At 46.4% G+C, this 18,291-nt stretch overlaps 1 protein-coding gene and 1 long non-coding RNA gene across 4 annotated transcripts; both read right to left on the minus strand.

Moving 5' to 3' along the window:
* Nucleotides 1–2,698: 2,698 nt before the first annotated feature.
* Nucleotides 2,699–6,963, minus strand: LOC123730515 (uncharacterized). Of its 2 annotated transcripts, none has more exons than XR_006761972.1 (3): nucleotides 6,724–6,963; nucleotides 6,228–6,560; nucleotides 2,699–2,877 (listed from the first exon to the last, which is right to left on the minus strand). It is a non-coding gene; the product is annotated as an uncharacterized lncRNA (long non-coding RNA). The 2 variants fall into 2 exon arrangements; XR_006761971.1 differs by lacking the exon at nucleotides 2,699–2,877 and adding an exon at nucleotides 5,561–6,081.
* A 3,319-nt stretch (nucleotides 6,964–10,282) lies between these two features.
* LOC123730516 (glutamate-rich protein 6) lies at nucleotides 10,283–13,429 on the minus strand. Of its 2 annotated transcripts, XM_045707575.1 has the most exons (7): nucleotides 13,120–13,429; nucleotides 12,784–13,012; nucleotides 11,868–12,596; nucleotides 11,468–11,535; nucleotides 11,210–11,328; nucleotides 10,762–10,879; nucleotides 10,283–10,462 (listed from the first exon to the last, which is right to left on the minus strand). In XM_045707575.1, the coding sequence occupies exons 1-3, from the start codon at nucleotides 13,206–13,208 to the stop codon at nucleotides 12,345–12,347; spliced, it is 570 nt and encodes a 189-aa protein (XP_045563531.1). In that variant the 5' UTR covers nucleotides 13,209–13,429; the 3' UTR covers nucleotides 10,283–10,462; nucleotides 10,762–10,879; nucleotides 11,210–11,328; nucleotides 11,468–11,535; nucleotides 11,868–12,344. The 2 variants fall into 2 exon arrangements, with proteins under 2 accessions (XP_045563531.1, XP_045563530.1); XM_045707574.1 differs by having other exon boundaries at nucleotides 11,468–12,596.
* Nucleotides 13,430–18,291: the final 4,862 nt, after the last annotated feature.

The raw sequence follows: 18,291 nt of genomic DNA on the forward strand, positions 1-18,291 counted from the left end.
TGGTCTATGGGTCTCTACGCCTTCCTTTCTCTGTGGACATGGAGGTCTCTGGTCTATGGGTCTCTACGCCTTCCTTTCTCTATGGACATGGAGGTCTCTGGTCTATGGGTCTCTACGCCTTCCTTTCTCTACGGACATGGAGGTTTATCAGTCTCTACGCCTTCCTTTCTCTACGGACATGGAGGTCTCTGGTCTATGGGTCTCTACGCCTTCCTTTCTCTATGGATATGGAGATCTCTGGTCTATGGGTCTCTACGCCTTCCTTTCTCTATGGACATGGAGATCTCTGGTCTATGGGTCTCTACGCCTTCCTTTCTCTATGGATATCTCTGGTCTATGGGTCTCTACGCCTTCCTTTCTCTACGGACATGGAGGTCTCTGGTCTATGGGTCTCTACGCCTTCCTTTCTCTATGGACATGGAGATATCTGGTCTATGGGTCTCTACGCCTTCCTTTCTCTATGGATATGGAGGTCTCTGGTCTATGATGGCCTGTGCTGCGAGGCTCTCAGGTTTTAACGACTCCTTTGGTCTGTTTTTAAATAAAAGAAACCCTTCTAACCGTTGTCTTGTATGTCTGTGGTTTCCAACAGATAATTCCACCTGTTCTCTCTGTGACTGTTTTTGTCAACTTGTTGCATACAGTATCTCACAAAAGTGAGTACACCCCTCACATTTTTGTAAATATTTGAGTATATATTTTCATGTGACAACACTGAAGAAATGACACTTTGCTACAATGTAAAGTAGTGAGTGTACAGCTTGTATAACAGTGTACATTTGCTGTCCCCTCAAAATAACTCAACACACAGCCATTAATGTCTAAACCGCTGGCAACAAAAGTGAGTACACCCCTAAGTGAAAATATCAAAATTGGGCCCAAAGTGTAAATATTTTGTGTGGCCACCATCATTTTCCAGCACTGCCTTAACCCTCTTGGGCATGGAGTTCACCAGAGCTTCACAGGTTGCCACTGGAGTCCTCTTCCACTCCTCCATGACGACATCACGGAGCTGGTAGATGTTAGAGACCTTGCACTCCTCCACCTTCCGTTTGAGGATGCCCCACAGATGCTCAATAGGGTTTAGGTCTGGAGACATGCTTGGCCAGTCCATCACCTTTACCCTCAGCTTTTTTAGCAAGGCAGTGGTCGTCTTGGAGGTGTGTGTGGGGTCGTTATCATGTTGGAATACTGCCCTGCGGCCCAGTCTTCGAAGGGAGGGGATCATGCTCTGCTTCAGTATGTCACAGTACATGCTGGCATTCATGGTTCCCTCAATGAACTGTAGCTCCCCAGTGCCGGCAGCACTCATGCAGCCCCAGACCATGACACTCCCACCACCATGCTTGACTGTAGGCAAGACACACTTGTCTTTGTACTCCTCACCTGGTTGCCGCCACACACGCTTGACACCATCTGAACCAAATAAGTTTCTTGGTCTCATCAGACCACTGGACATGGTTCCAGTAATCCATGTCCATAGTATGCTTGTCTTCAGCAAACTGTTTGCGGGCTTTCTTGAGCATAATCTTTAGAAGAGGCTTCCTTCTGGGACGACAGCCATGCAGACCAATTTGATGCAGTGTGCGGCGTATGGTCTGAGCTATGACAGGCTGACCCCCTACCCCTTCAACCTCTGCAGCAATGCTGGCAGCACTCATACGTCTATTTCCCAAAGACAACCTCTGGATATGACGCTGAGCACGTGCACTCAACTTCTTTGGTCGACCATTGCGAGGCCTGTTCTGAGTGGAACCTGTCCTGTTAAACCGCTGTATGGTCTTGGCCACCGTGCTGCAGCTCAGTTTCAGGGTCTTGGCAATCTTCTTATAGCCCAGGCCATCTTTTTTCAGATCCTCAGAGAGTTCCTTGCCATGAGGTGCCATGTTGAACTTCCAGTGACCAGTAAGTATGAGGGAGTGTGAGAGCGATGACACCAAATTTAACACACCTGCTCCCCATTCGCACCTGAGACCTTGTAACACTAACGAGTCACATGACACCGGGGAGGGAAAATGGCTAATTGGGCCCAATTTGGACATTTTCACTTAGGGGTGTACTCACTTTTGTTGCCAGCGGTTTAGACATTAATGGCTGTGTGTTGAGTTATTTTGAGGGGACAGCAAATTTACACTGTCATACAAGCTGTACGCACTACTTTACATTGTAGCAAAGTGTCATTTCTTCAGTGTTGTCACATGAAAAGATATACTCAAATATTTACAAAAATGTGAGAGGGGTACTCACTTTTGTGAGATACTGTATATGTAAAAAGTACCCTGAGAACTTGTACAAAAAAAAAACATGTTTTATTTTGTATTTGGGATGCTTTTATCTTCTCTATGGCCTGGCGATGTTAAGGAATGGATAAGTCATTGGTCTACTCAGTAATTGAATATACTATAGTTATATTTGCCTAATGCAATTCACACAAATTCAATTAATTACAAGGTGAATGTAAACTGCAGCCTCCTTTGTATAGATTTAACTACTGTATTTATCTATGAACATTCTGATTAAAAAAAGGATTACAAATTGGAATATCTGCTGTCCTTGTCTCCTTGTCCACCACTATACAAAAGTACTAATGTCTCATTGGGCAATTTTCATTGCAAAAACCTAACAAAAGCAGCTGTATCCAATAAAGTATAGCCTTTAATTGAAAAAGAAAACACACAGGCATACGAGTGTTGAATGATATGGCTTAGGTAGCTGAACAGTGCTTATCCAGAGGTGTCTTCAGTCTCCATCTGCAACACCAAGCTATACTAGGGGGTGGACTGGCGGCCTGTTGCTAGGTGATCTAGCTCTGGATCCTCTGCAGCAGGTTGTAGATCGCTTCATGTGGAGGTGTCTCTGGCCCGTCGTGTGCTCCAACTGCGGAAAAGCAAAGTAATAAACTCAGCAAAAAAAAGTCCCTTTTTCAGGACTCAGTCTTTCAAAGATAATTTGTAAAAATCCAAATAACTTCACAGAACGTCATTGTAAAGGGTTTAAACACTTTTTCCCATGCTTGTTCAATGAACCATAAACAATTAATGAACATGCACCCGTGGAATTGTCGTTAAGACACTAACAGCTTACAGACGGTAGACAATTAAGGTCACAGTTATGAAAACTTAGGACACTAAAGAGGCCTTTCCACTGACTCTGAAAAACACCAAAAGAAAGATGCACAGGGTCCCTGCTCATCTGCGTGAACGTGCCTTATGCATGCTGCAAGGAGGCATGAGGACTGCAGATGTGGCCAGGGCAATAAATTGCACTGTCCGTACTGTGAGACGCCTAACACAGAGCTACAGGGAGACAGGACGGACAGCTGATCGTCCTCGCAGTGGCAGACCACGTGTAACAACACCTGCACAGGATCGGTACATCCGAACATCACACCTGCAAGACAGGTACAGGATGGCAACAACAACTGCCCGAGTTACACCAGGAACACACAATCCCTCCATCAGTGCTCAGACTGTCCGCAATAGGCTCAGAGAGGCTGGTCTGAGGGCTTGTAGGCCTGTTGTAAGGCAGGTCCTCACCAGACATCACCGGCAACAACGTTGCCTATGGGCACAAACCCACCATCGCTGGACCAGACAGGACTGGCAAAAAGTGCTGTTTTTATTTCACCTTTATTTAACCAGGTAGGCCAGTTGAGAACAAGTTCTCATTTACAACTGCAACCTGGCCAAGATAAAGCAAAGCAGTGCGACAAAAACACAGAGTTACACAAACAAACGTACAGTCAATAACAAAATAAAAGATTTTTCTATTTATGTAGTGTGTGCAAATGTAGAAGAGTAGGGAGGTAGGCAATAAATTCTCCCTAGAGGTGAAAATAATTACAATTTAGCATTAATACTGGAGCGATAGATGTGCAGATGATGATGTGCAAGTAGAGATACTGGGGTGCAAAAGAGCAAGAGGGTGAGTAATAATATGGGGATGATGTAGTTGGGTGTGCTATTTACAGATGGGCTGTGTACAGGTAAGCTGCTCAGACAGCTGATGCTTAAAGTTAGAGAGGGAGATATAAGACTCCAGCTTCAGAGATTTTTGCAATTCGTTCCAGTCAACGGGTAGGAAAGGAGGCCGAAGGAAGTGTTGGCTTTGGGGATGACCAATGCAGGGGTGGCAGCATAGCCTAGTGGTTAGAGTGTTGGACTAGTAACTGAAAGGTTGCAAGTTTGAATCCCTGAGCTGACAAGGTACCAATCTGTTATTCAGCCCCTGAACAAGGCTGTCCTTGAAAATAAGAATTTGTTCTTAACTGACTTGCCTAGTTAAATGTAAAAAAATCTATATGGGTGCTATGGTGATGAGTTGCAGTTTTGTCACACCAGGGGTGATGGTTGGATTCGTGTTTGTCGTCGAAGGAATGGGCGTTACACCGAGGCCTGTACTCTGGAGCGGTATCGATGTGGAGGGTCCGTTGTGGTCTGGGGCAGTGTGTCACAGCATCATCGGACTGAGCTTGTTGTCATTGTAGTAAATCTCAAAGCTGTGCGTTACAGGGAAGACACCCGTATGTGGTACCCTTCCTGCAGACTCATCCTGACATGACCCTCCAGCATGACAATGCCACCAGCCATACTGCTCGTTCTGTGTGTGATTTCCTGCAAGACAGAAATGTCAGTGTTCTCCCATGGCCAGCAAAGAGCCCGGATCTCAATCCCATTGAGCACGTCTGGGACCTGTTGGATCGGAGGGTGAGGGCTAGGGCCATTCCCCACAGAAATGTCAGGGAACTTGCAGGTGCCTTGGTGGAGGAGTGGGGTAACATCTCACAGCAAGAACTGGCAAATCTGTTGCATTCCACGAGGAGATGCACTGCAGTACTTAATGCAGCTGGTGGCCACACCAGATACTGACTGTTACTTTTGATTTTGACCCCCCTTTGTTCAGGGACACATGTCTCTGGAACTTGTTCAGTTTATGTCTCATTTGTTGAATCTTATGTTCATACAAATATTTACACATGTTAAGTTTGCTGAAAATAAACACAGTTGAGAGGACGTTTCTTTTTTTGCTGAGTTTATTTAATATAAATGCCATTTACCAGATGCTTTTATACGAAGTGACTTAGTCACACGTGCACACGTTTTACATATGGGTGGTCCAGGGAATCAAACCGACTCTCCTAGCATTGCAAGTGCCATGCTCTACCAACTGAGCTACACAGGACTACAGATCAGTCTTGATATGAGTGGGTGTTAGGAGAGAATTCCAGACATTTTTTGGGAAACTGTGAGTCACTTATATAAATCACTGTTTGCTCATTCTGTGCTTCTAACATGATTAGAGTACTGCATGATTATCACATTTGGGATTGGTTGGGGTTAATTCAATTCCAGTCAGGGAGGGGCACGAATGTGAAGCTTGTGGTTCAGCCAATTCCCGATGTCACTGCAGCAGAAGCATCCCAGCTGGGTCAGGTTCATCCTGCCAACCAGGCAAAACACACGCAACATGCAAAACAGCAAGATCACAGATACATTTGTAAACTTGACATTAAAGTAAGCCTACACAGGCCCCAATGAAGCTGAAAAGATGTAGGCTAAAATGTTTTATTTCAAGCAAGAGCACACTGTCAGAAACTCCCACCCAACATGTCACCTGGAGAACAGCAGCTTCCCAAATGCACACAGTACTCATGAAGTCAAAAAGGCACTGCATTTCTTCATAAATGCCATTATATGATATGAATGTAAAGACAATCTGGATTTCTGGTAGGAGATCTTTGTCCTGTACTATCACAGAAGATGAGACCGGCGAGCCTTCCTGATGGATGGCTTGCACACCATTAGGGTAAACGATCCCACCATCCTGCTTGTTCTCAAATCATCAATACTTTTGAGAAAGTTAGAATGAAAATACAGGAACTTAGTAATTGTATTTTTATAAATGTCATTACTGTATTTTGTATAAATTACATTACTGTATTTTGTATAAATTACATTACTGTATTTTGTACACATTCTCTGAGTAATCTCTCCAAAAGGATGAAAAATCCGTCCTGTTCCATCTGGCAATATGATGACAAATGATTGCCTGTTCTCAGAGCTTGAAAAGCATGAGCTTTCTCTGTAAAATCAAACCCGTGATCATGAATTGACTGTATACTAACATAGACCTAGTCATTGGCCTTTACTCTAGTATATTGACTGAGCTAATCTATTTGTTAGCATCACCGGCGCTGCAAATCACCATTAAGGGTTCAGTTTGTATACCTTCTGTCCTTGTTCTTTTCCATAAAAGGGGCAGAGTGTCTGGAGAACCAATGATTTCCATTTCGGCGAATGGTTCTTCTTCTCGGCAGTCCAGACCTCATTTGAAAGTCGATAGCAAACGGTTACGCAGGTTAACACTTGATACTTTTAACAGAACCTATGAGGTTGAATGTCAATAGAGTCCAGCAGATTAAGATGTCCGTTTGTATTAATACTTTTATCAGTGGATACGAAATAACTTTCAGCACCTTAAATGATATACTACATTTCATGTAACAAAGGGGTGGTGACCTTGTGAGTAGACTTATCTTGTTAAGTTGAAAACTGGTTATTCTGAGGACAAAAAAATTCTGAATTTAGAGTCGTGGGAACAGTACCATTAGGATTTCAGTGATGATTTAAAGTAGTGCTTGCTGAGGGATATCATATCAAAAGTACAGTCAATTAGAGTTGCTTGTATTAGTACCCCATCTATCACAGATAGACTGGTCCTGACCTTTGCTCCGCCCGCTCCTTCGCAGCCTTTTTGAAGGGCAGGTGAGGGCCCACATCAATCTTTAAGCTCTCCTGGATCACGGAGAACACAGCCTCCTCCTCCTCCAGAAAGTCAGCCATCCTCCATGCCACTTCGTAACAAAAACAACTGACAAACACATTTCAAACGCAGCAGAGGAATACACACCCACATACATATATATTTATATACACTGCAACACAATAAACAACACAATGTAACTCCAAGTCAATCACACTTCTGTGAAATCAAACTGTCCACTTAGGAAGCAACACTGATTGACAATAAATTTCACATGCTGTTGTGCAAATGGAATAGACAACAGGTGGAAATTATAGGCAATTAGCAAGACACCCCCAATAAAGGAGTGGTTCTGCAGGTGGTGACCACAGACCACTTCTCAGTTCCTATGCTTCCTGGCTGATGTTTTGGTCACTTTTGAATGCTGGCGGTGCTTTCACTCTAGTGGTAGCATGGGACGGAGTCTACAACCCACACAAGTGGCTCAGGTAGTGCAGCTCATCCAGGATGGCACATCAATGCGAGCTGTGGCAAGAAGGTTTGCTGTGTCTGTCAGCGTAGTGTCCAGAGCATGGAGGCGCTACCAGGAGACAGGCCAGTACATCAGGAGATGTGGAGGAGGCCGTAGGAGGGCAACAACCCAGCAGCAGGACCACTACCTCCGCCTTTGTGCAAGGAGGAGCAGGAGGAGCACTGCCAGAGCCCTGCAAAATGACCTCCAGCAGGCCACAAATGTGCATGTGTCTGCTCAAACGGTCAGAAACAGACTCCATGAGGGTGGTATGAGGGCCCGACATCCACAGGTGGGGGTTGTGCTTACAGCCCAACACCGTGCAGGACGTTTGGCATTTGCCAGAGAACACCAAGATTGGCAAATTCGCCACTGGCGCCCTGTGCTCTTCACAGATGAAAGCAGGTTCACACTGAGCACATGTGACAGACGTGACAGAGTCTGGAGACGCCGTGGAGAACATTCTGCTGCCTGCAACATCCTCCAGCATGACCGGTTTGGCGGTGGGTCAGTCATGGTGGGGGGCCGCACAGCCCTCCATGTGCTCGCCAGAGGTAGCCTGACTGCCATTAGGTACCGAGATGAGATCCTCAGACCCCTTGTGAGACCATATGCTGGTGCGGTTGGCCCTGGGTTCCTCCTAATGCAAGACAATGCTAGACCTCATGTGGCTGGAGTGTGTCAGCAGTTCCTGCAAGAGGAATGCATTGATGCTATGGACTGGCCCGCCCGTTCCCCAGACCTGAATCCAATTGAGGACATCTGGGACATCATGTCTCGCTCCATCCACCAACGCCACGTTGCACCACAGACTGTCCAGGAGTTGGCGGATGCTTTAGTCCAGGTCTGGGAGGAGATCCCTCAGGAGACCATCCGCCACCTCATCAGGAGCATGCCCAGGCGTTGTAGGGAGGTCATACAGGCACGTGGAGGCCACACACACTACTGAGCCTCATTTTGACTTGTTTTAAGGACATTACATCAAAGTTGGATCAGCCTGTAGTGTGGTTTTCCACTTTAATTTTGAGTGTGACTCCAAATCCAGACCTCCATGGGTTGATAAATTGGATTTCCATTGATTATTTTTGTGTGATTTTGTTGTCAGCACATTCAACTATGTAAAGAAAAAAGTATTTAATAAGATTATTTCATTCATTCAGATCTAGGATGTGTTTTTTAGTGTTCCCTTTATTTTTTTGAGCAGTGTATATATATATATATATATATACACTGCTCAAAAAAATATATATATACACACACACACACACACACACACACACTTTATCTACACCATATATACAAAAGTACTTGAACACCTCTTCAAAATTTGTGGATTCGGCTATTTCAGCCACACCCGTTGCTGACAGGTGTATAAAATCGAGCACACAGCCATGCAATCTCTATAGACAAACCTAGTAGAATGGCCTTACTGAAGAGCTCAGTGACTTCCAAAAAGGCACCGTCATAGGATGCTGCCTTTCCAACAAGTCAGATCATCAAATTTCTGCCCTCCGAGAGCTGCCCCAGTCAACGTAAATGCTGTTATTGTGAAGTGGAAACGTCTAGGAGCAACAACGACTCAGCCGCGAAGTGGTAGGCCGCACAAGCTCACAGAATGGGACCACCGAGTGCTGAAGCACGTAGTGTGTAAAAATCTGTTCCCGATTGCAACACTCACTACCGAGTGAGTCATTACAAGCATTGTTTGTTTGTCTGGAGCTTCATGAAATGGGTTTCCATGGCCGAACAGCCACACACAAGCCTAAGATCACCATGTGGAATGCCAAGCGTCTGCTGGAGTGGTGCAAAGCTCACTGCCATTGGACTCTGGAGCAGTGAAAACGCGTTCTCTGGAGTGATGAATCACACTTCACCAGCTAACAGTCTGATGGACGAATCTGGGTTTGGCAGATGCCAGGAGAACGCTACCTGCCCGAAGGCATAGTGCCAACTGTAAAGTTTGGTGGAGGAGGAATAATGGTCTGGGGCTGTTTTTCATAGTTCGGGCTAGGTCCCTTCGTTCCAGTGAAGGGAAATCTTAATGCTACAGCATATAATGACATTCTAGACGATTCTGTGCTTCCAACTCTGTGGGAAAAGTTTGGGGAAGGCCCTTTCCTGTTTCAGCATGACAATGCCCCCATGCACAAAGCAAGGTCCATACGGAAATGGTTTGTTGAGATCAGTGTGGAAGAACTTAACTGGCCTGCACAGATCCCTGACCTCAACCCCATCGAACACCTTTGGGATGAATTGGAGGGCCGACTGCGAGCCAGGCCTAATCACCCAACATCAGTGCCGACCTCACTAATGCTCTTGTGGCTGAATGGAAGCAAATCACTGCAGCAATGTTCCAACATCTAGAGGAAAGCCTTCCCAGCAGATTTGTTTTATTTAACTAGGCAAGTCAGTATAGAATAAATTCTTATTTACAATGACGGCCAACACCAGCCAAACCCAGACGACGCTACGCCAATTGTGTGCCGCCCTATGGGACTCCCAACCACAGCCGGTTGTGATACAGCCTGGATTCGAACCAGGGTGTCTGTAGTGACAACTCTAGCACTGAGATACAGTGCCTTAGATTGCTGCACCACTCGGGAGCCAGAGTGGAGGCTGTTATAGCTGCAAAGTGGGACCATCTCCATATTAATGCCCATGATTTTGGAATGAGATGTCATATAGTGTAGAGATCCAAACATGCCTCTGGTAGGAATTAAGATCCAATTTGTTGAAATGCCACTTAATTAGAATAAAATCTGTACAATATAAATACACAAAGTCATTACAAAAAAAAGACTATTCATGTCAAAAATCAAGATTATACATCTAAAATTGCGTACAAGTGATTTTTTCATCAATCTAAGTGGCAGGTGAACCTACCAAAGGGCTCTGCCTCTAATGGGAGATTTCAAACTATCAAACCAGGGATATTACATCCAGAGGGACAAATGTTACTGGAGGTTCTTTGCAGGTTGGAGTGAATTTCAGTCTGTGCCTATTGGCTGAGTTAGATGTGTGTGAGAGTTGTGTATGTGGTTTGTGAAGGCCTCATCTCCTCTGGGTCTGTATTGTTGACTAGCTGGTCTCTGGGGGCTTCCTGTGCTGCTGGCAGTACTCACAGGTAATAGAGTCCAGCTCACTTTCCAGGAGCTCCCCTGACGAATCCGAGCAGGATGCCCTTGTGCTCTAAAAGGAAACCAAGCATTCAGCTCTGCAGACCACATCCAGCACAGTGCTCTAAGCCTGTCCTTTTTAGCCATGTCTGTAAAGCCAGTCGCCTGTAGTGGCCTATGTACCAGCAATACACTATTTTCACACCCCCCCAAAAAAATTATACAAGAAAATATTGTATGCGTAATACAATTGGTGTATTACTGTGCTGTGACAGTGTTCAGTTGAATCAGCTAAGCCATAATGTGCTTAGAAAAAAACAGCATGAAGAAAGTTTCCTAAAACAATCCAACAGTGATAATAACAAACATTACCATGTCAAAAATGTGTTGGTGACTGTTTAGTTTCTACTTGGCAAGCTGTGGGAGTTTTGAGATCCTTGCTGAGTACAGCCAACACTTCATTATCTAGGGACGTATCCATCTCCGGGTCCTCGTTTTTAGGAAGATTCGAAAGAGAGACAACAAAGGCAGTTCATCATTTATTCAACAGAAGTGCCCACATTGCTCATCATTAATAAGTGAAAATGGAGAAACTCCAGATTTTAGGATTCTGTATCTACAGTAATGCTAACACTTCATGCTGTCTGATGTCTGTTACATTGGTAACAATAAAAATATCCCCAGATGAAGATGTAGACTTTTCCGCTCAACACATATCGCACTCTTGGAGCACTTCAGGGACTTCTCAGAGACAGGAAATAGACATTTATTGGAATTGATTTGAAGTGTTTTACTATATTTTTTCATAGCGAGGGCCTACTTCTAAAACATCGGTGTTTCGCCTAGCTACGTCGGAGTCAAGACGTGTATCCACACATTCCAAGGGGAGCCCTGATTCCTCTACAGGTTTTATAGTCCCTTCTTCTGACTGAATGTTGACTGCAAAGGAATAATTTGTCAGGAGAAAGGGAAGTAGTTGGGCTAAGAAAACAACATGATTTGAGGATCAGCATAATTCTTAAGTCTGACCTTTAACAATCACCACTCATTTATCTCATAGTAATTACTTTTCTCTTACCTCGGCTACTGTCCTCATGTCTCCTCTGGTCCACCAAGTCGGTCTGTGACCTCCACACATTCCCATAGCTGTGGTCCATGCATTCAGATAAGTCAACATTATGCCACTGACATGAAAACTCATTGCACTGTATTTTTTCCCCTTCTACTACTTCTAAAAAAAAAGAACATCTGGAAAAATATGATATGCCAACTCTTAAATTAACTCACAAGATTTATTTTTACTTAAATGATGTAAATGCCGTGGGCATAACATTGCAGATACAGCTCCTCTGAAGAGACTGTTCAGAAATGTCATGGTCAATCATTTGACCTTCAGGCTACTGCACAGATGAGTAATTAAGGTTCTGTCTACCATGGCCTATTTCTATTGAAGATTCTGAGTTGATTAGCTATGATACCTGCACCGAGTCAGTATAAAACTAGTAGTCGAAACATTATTATCCTGTTTGCAGATTTCCTGGATTCTCCTGGGCTCCGAGTCCATTCGGCTGCATTACTCCACATCCTTCAAGTTGCCTGGCTGCTCTACTGCCGACCAGCACCATTAAACGGCTGCTGTAACCTATGCACGGGTTGTTGGGTTCAAGGGTTGTTGGGACCTGAACTGAATCTTCTAGGCCTACTTGTGATTGAAGAATGAGGTGCCTCATTCGTCATTTTCCTTAGACCGCTGACTAATTTCTTAATTTGCACAATGGGCCAACCATTACATCTATTCCAAATGTATCTGACAAGAAACATGACCTGTCTTTTCTAACATTTTAGCATAGCTACACATGGCTACTGTATTTATTTCTAATTAGAATAAATGCTAAATGCATTGGTTTCATAGCAACGAGATGTATTCTAGAACACAGGCTTTGAGTTGTCAGTTGTTATAAGTCCTTAGAGGCCATGAGAGCTTTGGTCTTTTTGGGCGAGCTCTGTTTTTCCATCTGTCTCTTGAGTCTCTGCATCTGGGCAACGAGGCTGTACTGGGGCTTAATGTTGTGGGGATTGGCCGAGTGCTGGTAGGCCATGCAGGTCTGCATCCGGTCCAGCAGAGTGTAAATCTCCAGGCTTTTCATTTGGAGATGTTGCAGCAGGATGTCTGGCCCCGGCATCACTAGGCCTTCTGGATGGGTTAGCTAGGAGAGAAAAACAACAGAAAACAGTTAGAACACATGGGATGGAGCGTGTCCATGAGATTAGCAGCTTATCAGCTATGTATGTTTCATGTGCATTACTGTACTTATCCTTGAAAATCCATCAATGATGAACGACGGAGAAGTTCATCAATATGTGCTCACTTGAGACAGTCCTGTGACGACTCACCTTGAGTTTGGAGCCCACGTTGAAACGCACTCTGCTTTGGTGAGAGGAGAACGTGAGGTAGATGCGTTCCTGGGACTGGATGCGGAGGCTGATGTGGCTACCCAGGACCAGACAGATAGGCTGGAAGGGAGGGGCTTGGATGTGAGGCTCAAGGTCCAGCCAGTTCCAGCGTCGTCTCAGAGCCCCGGTCTCACTGCAGCAGGAGCCTCCCAGCTGGGTCAGGTTCACCCTTCACACACACACCACAGTTACAGTATAGACATGCAGTAACAGCAGAATACTTCCACAGTTTATCTGTGTATGTGATTTTCAGGGCAAATATTAAAAGGTACAAACCATATAAGTCCATTGGGGTGGTAGCACGTAGACTGGCCTCTGGTTGTAAACATGGCCTCAAGGTTTGGCTCTAAGTCCTTGTCCTCCATGATTATATAGGTGAAGTCAGCAGCCTCCACAGAGGAGATTATGATAGCAACATTCCCAGATGGATAGCTTTGTTTTCACTAAGGAACTTATTGCTAAACTGTTGTACAAATTGCCTGGTGCCCGAGTCCCTTAAGTAAAAAGATACAACACATTACCTGTTCCGTCTGGATATAATGTGATGAAGGGTTTGCCATTTGGATAAAACCTCAGAAGCAAATGTATTCTCTAAAAAACAAACACATAGATCACTCATTAATGGTAGTCCATGGACCTGAACAGTAAGGGAATAGCACGGACCTGAACAGTAAGGGGATAGCACGGACCTGAACAGTAAGGGAATAGCACGGACCTGAACAGTAAGGGAATAGCACGGACCTGAACAGTAAGGGAATAGCACGGACCTGAACAGTAAGGGAATAGCACGGACCTGAACTGTAAGGGGATAGCACGGACCTGAACAGTAAGGGAATAGCACGAACCTGAACAGTAAGGGGATAAGGGAATAGCACGGACCTGAACAGTAAGGGAATAGCACGGACCTGAACAGTAAGGGGATAGCACGGACCTGAACAGTAAGGGGATAGCACGGACCTGAACAGTAAGGGAATAGCACGGACCTGAACAGTAAGGGAATAGCACGGACCTGAACAGTAAGGGGATAGCACGGACCTGAACAGTAAGGGGATAAGGGAATAGCACGGACCTGAACAGTAAGGGAATAGCACGGACCTGAACAGTAAGGGAATAGCACGGACCTGAACAGTAAGGGAATAGCACGGACCTGAACTGTAAGGGGATAGCACGGACCTGAACAGTAAGGGGATAAGGGAATAGCACGGACCTGAACAGTAAGGGAATAGCACGGACCTGAACAGTAAGGGGATAGCACGGACCTGAACAGTAAGGGAATAGCACGGACCTGAACAGTAAGGGAGTAGCACGGACCTGAACAGTAAGGGGATAGCACGGACCTGAACAGTAAGGGAATAGCACGGACCTGAACAGTAAGGGAGTAGCACGGACCTGAACAGTAAGGGAATAGCACGGACCAGAACAGTAAGGGAATAGCACGGACCTGAACAGTAAGGGAATAGCACGGACCTGAACAGTAAGGGGATAGCACGGACCTGAACAGTAAGGGAATAGCACGGACCTGAACAGTAAGGGAATAGCACAGACCTGAACAGTAAGGGAATAGCACGGACCTGAACAGTAAGGGGATAGCACGGACCTGAACAGTAAGGGGATAGCACGGACCTGAACAGTAAGGGGATTGCACGGACCTGAACAGTAAGGGGATAGCACGGACCTGAACAGTAAGGGGATAGCACGCACCTGAACAGTAAGGGAATAGCACGGACCTGAACAGTAAGGGAATAGCACGGACCTGAACAGTAAGGGGATAGCACGGACCTGAACAGTAAGGGGATAGCACGGACCTGAACAGTAAGGGGATAGCACGGACCTGAACAGTAAGGGGATAGCACGGACCTGAACAGTAAGGGAATAGCACGGACCTGAACAGTAAGGGAATAGCACGGACCTGAACAGTAAGGGAATAGCACGGACCTGAACAGTAAGGGGATAGCACGGACCTGAACAGTAAGGAAATAGCACAGACCTGAACAGTAAGGGAATAGCACGGACCTGAACAGTAAGGGAATAGCACGGACCTGAACAGTAAGGGAATAGCACGCACCTGAACAGTAAGGGAATAGCACGGACCTGAACAGTAAGGGGATAGCACGGACCTGAACAGTAAGGGAATAGCACGGACCTGAACAGTAAGGGAATAGCACGGACCTGAACAGTAAGGGAATAGCACGGACCTGAACAGTAAGGGAATAGCACGGACCTGAACAGTAAGGGAATAGCACGGACCTGAACAGTAAGGGAATAGCACGGACCTGAACAGTAAGGGAATAGCACGCACCTGAACAGTAAGGGAATAGCACGGACCTGAACAGTAAGGGAATAGCACGGACCTGAACAGTAAGGGAATAGCACGGACCTGAACAGTAAGGGAATAGCACGCACCTGAACAGTAAGGGAATAGCACGAACCTGAACAGTAAGGGAATAGCACGCACCTCAACAGTAAGGGAATAGCACGGACCTGAACAGTAAGGGGATAAGGGAATAGCACGGACCTGAACAGTAAGGAAATAGCACGGACCTGAACAGTAAGGGAATAGCACGGACCTGAACAGTAAGGGAATAGCACGGACCTGAACAGTAAGGGAATAGCACGGACCTGAACAGTAAGGGGATAAGGGAATAGCACGGACCAGAACAGTAAGGGAATAGCATGGACCTGAACAGTAAGGGAATAGCACGGACCTGAACAGTAAGGGGATAAGGGAATAGCACAGACCTGAACAGTAAGGGAATAGCACGGACCTGAACAGTAAGGGGATAGCACGGACCTGAACAGTAAGGGGATAGCACGGACCTGAACAGTAAGAGAATAACACGGACCTGAACAGTAAGGGAATAGCACGGACCTGAACAGTAAGGGGATAGCACGGACCTGAACAGTAAGGGAATAGCACGGACCCGAACAGTAAGGGAATCGCACGGACCTGAACAGTAAGGGAATAGCACGGACCTGAACAGTAAGGGAGTAGCACGGACCTGAACAGTAAGGGAATAGCACGGACCTGAACAGTAAGGGGATAGCACGGACCTGAACAGTAAGGGGATAGCACGGACCTGAACAGTAAGGGGATAGCACAGACCTGAACAGTAAGGGGATAGCACGGACCTGAACAGTAAGGGGATAGCACGGACCTGAACAGTAAGGGAATAGCACAGACCTGAACAGTAAGGGAATAGCACGGACCTGAACAGTAAGGGGATAGCACGGACCTGAACAGTAAGGGGATAGCACGGACCTGAACAGTAAGGGGATAGCACGGACCTGAACAGTAAGGGGATAGCACGGACCTGAACAGGAAAGGCATAGCACGGACCTGAACAGTAAGGGAATAGCACGGACCTGAACAGTAAGGGAATAGCACGGACCTGAACAGTAAGGGGATAGCACAGACCTGAACAGTAAGGGAATAGCACAGACCTGAACAGTAAGGGGATAGCACGGACCTGAACAGTAAGGGAATAGCACGGACCTGAACAGTAAGGGAATAGCACGCACCTGAACAGTAAGGGAATAGCACGGACCTGAACAGTAAGGGGATAAGGGAATAGCATGGACCTGAACAGTAAGGGAATAGCACGGAACTGAACAGTAAGGGGATAGCACGGACCTGAACAGTAAGGGGATAAGGGAATAGCACGGACCTGAACAGTAAGGAAATAGCACGGACCTGAACAGTAAGGGAATAGCACGGACCTGAACAGTAAGGGAATAGCACGGACCTGAACAGTAAGGGAATAGCACGGACCTGAACAGTAAGGGAATAGCACGGACCTGAACAGTAAGGGGATAAGGGAATAGCACGAACCTGAACAGTAAGGGAATAGCACGGACCTGAACAGTAAGGGGATAGCACGGACCTGAACAGTAAGGGGATAAGGGAATAGCACGGACCTGAACAGTAAGGGAATGGCACGGACCTGAACAGTAAGGGGATAGCACGGACCTGAACAGTAAGAGAATAGCACGGACCTGAACAGTAAGGGAATAGCACGGACCTGAACAGTAAGGGGATAGCACGGACCTGAACAGTAAGGGAATAGCACGGACCTGAACAGTAAGGGGATAGCACGGACCTGAACAGTAAGGGGATAGCACGGACCTGAACAGTAAGGGAATAGCACGGACCTGAACAGTAAGGGAATAGCACGGACCTGAACAGTAAGGGAATCGCACGGACCTGAACAGTAAGGGAATAGCACGGACCTGAACAGTAAGGGAATAGCACGGACCTGAACAGTAAGGGAATAGCACGGACCTGAACAGTAAGGGAGTAGCACGGACCTGAACAGTAAGGGGATAGCACGGACCTGAACAGTAAGGGGATAGCACGGACCTGAACAGTAAGGGGATAAGGGAATAGCACGGACCTGAACAGTAAGGGAATAGCACGGACCTGAACAGTAAGGGAATAGCACGGACCTGAACAGTAAGGGAATAGCACGGACCTGAACAGTAAGGGAATAGCACGGACCTGAACAGTAAGGGGATAGCACGGACCTGAACAGTAAGGGGATAGCACGGACCTGAACAGTAAGGGAATAGCACAGACGTGAACAGTAAGGGAATAGCACGGACCTGAACAGTAAGGGGATAGCACAGACCTGAACAGTAAGGGGATAGCACGGACCTGAACAGTAAGGGAATAGCACGGACCTTAACAGTAAGTGGATAGCACGGACCTGAACAGTAAGGGGATAGCACGGACCTGAACAGTAAGGGGATAGCACGGACCTGAACAGTAAGGGGATAGCACGGACCTGAACAGTAAGGGAATAGCACGGACCTGAACAGTAAGGGAATAGCACGGACCTGAACAGTAAGGGAATCGCACGGACCTGAACAGTAAGGGAATAGCACGGACCTGAACAGTAAGGGAATAGCACGGACCTGAACAGTAAGGGAATAGCACGGACCTGAACAGTAAGGGAGTAGCACGGACCTGAACAGTAAGGGGATAGCACGGACCTGAACAGTAAGGGGATAGCACGGACCTGAACAGTAAGGGGATAAGGGAATAGCACGGACCTGAACAGTAAGGGAATAGCACGGACCTGAACAGTAAGGGGATAGCACGGACCTGAACAGTAAGGGAATAGCACGGACCTGAACAGTAAGGGAGTAGCACGGACCTGAACAGTAAGGGAATAGCACGGACCTGAACAGTAAGGGGATAGCACGGACCTGAACAGTAAGGGGATAGCACGGACCTGAACAGTAAGGGGATAGCACGGACCTGAACAGTAAGGGAATAGCACGGACCTGAACAGTAAGGGGATAAGGGAATAGCACGAACCTGAACAGTAAGGGAATAGCACGGACCTGAACAGTAAGGGGATAGCACGGACCTGAACAGTAAGGGAATAGCACGGACCTGAACAGTAAGGGAGTAGCACGGACCTGAACAGTAAGGGAATAGCACGGACC

Source organism: Salmo salar, chromosome ssa25 (assembly GCF_905237065.1).
Source record: "Salmo salar chromosome ssa25, Ssal_v3.1, whole genome shotgun sequence".
Taxonomy (NCBI): domain Eukaryota; kingdom Metazoa; phylum Chordata; class Actinopteri; order Salmoniformes; family Salmonidae; genus Salmo; species Salmo salar.

Excerpts from the sequence above, each read along its gene's own strand:
- LOC123730516 (XM_045707575.1), bottom strand. The coding sequence starts at position 13,208 with ATGGAGGACAAGGACTTAGAGCCAAACCTTGAGGCCATGTTTACAACC. Across the intron at positions 13,013-13,119 it reads CACCCCAATGGACTTATATG|GGTGAACCTGACCCAGCTGG; the intron begins GTTTGTACCTTT and ends GTGTGTGTGAAG. Across the intron at positions 12,597-12,783 it reads ACGTGGGCTCCAAACTCAAG|CTAACCCATCCAGAAGGCCT; the intron begins GTGAGTCGTCAC and ends TTTCTCTCCTAG.